Source organism: Gavialis gangeticus, unplaced genomic scaffold (genome assembly GCF_001723915.1).
Source record: "Gavialis gangeticus isolate Ggan-Ray unplaced genomic scaffold, GavGan_comp1, whole genome shotgun sequence".
In the NCBI taxonomy this organism is placed as follows: Eukaryota; Metazoa; Chordata; order Crocodylia; family Gavialidae; genus Gavialis; species Gavialis gangeticus.
Genome location: NW_017728975.1, coordinates 1,743,217 through 1,746,134, shown reverse-complemented (window position 1 = coordinate 1,746,134; position 2,918 = coordinate 1,743,217). Strand labels below are relative to the sequence as shown.

Here is a 2,918-nt window from a genome sequence, read left to right as displayed (position 1 = left end):
AAAAAAAAAAAAAAAAAAAAAAAAAAAAAAAAAAAAAAAAAAAAAAAAAAAAAAAAAAAATCAGGTTTGGAAAAAAGGATTATTTTTTAGAATCAGTGGCAAGTAGCCTGCCCCAGTGCATCCCCTTCCCTGCTCTGCATCCTACCACTTTTCCCCTCTCTCCCTCCAGCACTAGCACCAACCTCCCTACACCTTCGTTCTCCTCCCTACCGGAAAGGGGTGTTGGCCCATGGTACAGCGGGCTCACAAGCACTTACGTCCACTAGTCCAAAAGGTTGATCTCCACTGCTCTACACAAATCTCACAAACGGGTCTCAAAACTTAGAAAAAATAGCAATTTTTCCTTCACAGAAGTAACATTCATTATACTAATCTAGATCAATTAGATATCAGCTATCAACTTAATTAATTAATCATCTAAAAGCTACTATAACATTACAACTGTGTATAGTTAACCAAAGACTAGCTTACTGCAAAGCCTCAGCATTCTTTTCTTTCTGGCGCTGAATTCCTAACTGAATCTCTTCTGATGTTAGCATTGTCAAATTGGTGCTGGGGTGTTCTGATTTTTGCAGCAGTACAGCTATCTCAGAGCACTTCTTTGGAACCTGTTGACCAAAAAGAGAAACATTCAGCGAACCAGCAGCTTGTGAACTTTCCAGTATCCTTTCAGAAGAGGTTATTACTCAGTTTTCTGTAACTACTACTGAGATAATTCAAGTTTCTTCTTTGTTGTCACTTCTCCAAATATGTCATTCTTATTTTATGAAGTAAAGATAAAAATATGTAGATGGAGTGATGACTGCATTTCTTTTAAAGGATAAACTACGCCTTAAAAATTTAACCTTAAAACAAAAATGGTAACTTATTTTAGGATAATGCCTCCAAAACCCTTTTTCATTTAGGTAAATTTAGTGTTTCAGCTCCTAAAAGGTGAGCAGACATAACACAGAACAAAGACAGTGCAAGCATCTTCACACTCATATCACTACAGATCAGCCACAATCTGAAGGGACCACCTTTAGCAGAGGTGATAACCAGGGATTCTGGTTTTCTCTGATTAAAAATTGCAAATTCTCTGGTTAAAAACCCAAAATCGTGATAAAAATTAAAGGCCCCCCCAAAGCCCCTCCCAGTGCTGCTGGTGCCTCTCACCCCCCCCACAATCTCAACAGCCCTCCTGATGCCCCTTGCAACAGCCCCCCAGACCGGACCCACAGACACTGGCACTTTACCCAGCAGGTAAAGTCTGTGGGGAGAAGGAGCGGGGCAGGGTGGGGAAAGGGGAAGGTGCTGTGGGGGTAGATCAAGGAGCAGGGCCAGGGGTAAGGGCAGGGCTGCCACTTTGTGGGCCACACACATGCTGGTCAGCCTGACAGGAGATTCGCACACTGAGGCCACCACTGCAACTCTGCCACTGCACCCTGTGCTACCATCCCACAGCCACATGCATGACTTTGTGGGCAAGTGGCGCAGGGCGCGGCAGCAGCAGTGTGGTGGCAACCGCTATGTACAGGCCACGTATGTGCTGCCTGGCCAGGGGGGTGAAACAGGGGGCCTGCATGCAGTGACATGCCCCACAACCAACTGCACAGCTCCGCGGTGGGGTGGGGTGGGGTGGCGATAGCTGCATGAAGGATGGGAGAGCTTTGTGGACAAGTGCTGTCACCGCAGAGCCATGCCCTTCGCCCCTGGATCCTAGAGGTAAGTGGGGCAGGGCTGGGGAAAATGTTTAAGGGCTGAGGGAGCAGGCCCAGGCGGCGCACAACAGCTGGGAACAAGGCCAGGGAGTGAGGGCAGGGGTGCCTCCCTGCAGGGGGCTTTGCGGGCAAGTGATATGGGAGGCAGTGTGGTGGTGCCCACCACGCACAGGCCACACACACATGCCACCCGGCCTCCTGCCCGGGGGAGGGGGAGAGGGAGGCTGGCATGCAGCTGGAGCATAGCTCTGCGGCCGATGCTGCAGCCATGGAGAGGGATGGGGGTGCGGGGTGGGGTTCGAGCTTGGGCTTGCATGCAACGGCCGCTGCCACTTACTTGGAGAGCCGTGATGACCGCTGCCTCCAAAACCTCCCACTGCCACCATCGAGCTGTGCCTGGAGCTGTGGGGTTGGTGGCAGTGGCGCTGTGCAGGGTGGTGGTGGTCGGGCAGCATGCAGCCATTTCCAGCCCCACCACTGCACCACTGCCACCAGCCACGCAGCTCTGAGTACGGCTCCACGGCAGCAGCAGGAAGTTGAGGCAGCCGCCATTACCACTGGCATGGAAAGCCACTACCGCTTGCCTGTGGGGCTGCCAGTGCCAGCGGTGACAACTGCTGCGTAAAAAACCTCCTGCTGCTGCCACGGAGCTGTGCTCAGAGCTGTGTGGCCAGCAGCAGCAGGAGTTTTTGTACGCAGCGGCCATCGCCGCTGGCACTGGCAGCCCATGCCAGCGGTGACTGCCGCTGCCTCCATAACCTCCTGCTGCCACCGCAGAGCCATGCTTGGAGCTGCGCAGCTAGCAGCAGTGGCACGGTGTGGGGTGGTGGTGGTGGTGGGGGGGGATGGCTGCATGCCGCCTGGCCACCACCACACTGCTGCTCAGCGGCCGGTTGCACAGCTCCATGCACAGCTCCGTGGCAGCTCCGTGAGGTTTTGGAGGCAGCGGCCATCACTGCCATCACGGCCCTCCAAGCAAGGTGCAGTGGCCGCTGCATGCAAGCCCCAGCCACCCCCCGCGTCCCTATCCCTCGCTGAGTTGGCCACAGAGCTGTGCTCCGGCCACATGCCAACCTCCCCCTCCCCTGGGCAGCCGGCCAGGTGGCATGTGTGGCCCACACATGGCAGGCACCACCACACTGCGCCCTGCATCATTTTCCCACAAAGCCCCCCCCACCCCTGCAGAGGGGCACCCCTGCCCTCACCCCCTGGCCCTGC

At 54.2% G+C, this 2,918-nt stretch overlaps 1 protein-coding gene across 1 annotated transcript in view; it reads right to left on the bottom strand.

Moving 5' to 3' along the window:
• Window positions 1-2,918, bottom strand: part of LOC109291234 (proteasome activator complex subunit 4-like) — a 108,821-nt gene that overhangs the window by 3,344 nt on the left and 102,559 nt on the right. Inside the window, exon 29 of the mRNA XM_019508152.1 lies at window positions 472-608. Within this exon, the coding sequence (XP_019363697.1) occupies window positions 472-608 (137 nt within the window). The remainder of the gene's footprint in view (window positions 1-471; window positions 609-2,918) is intronic.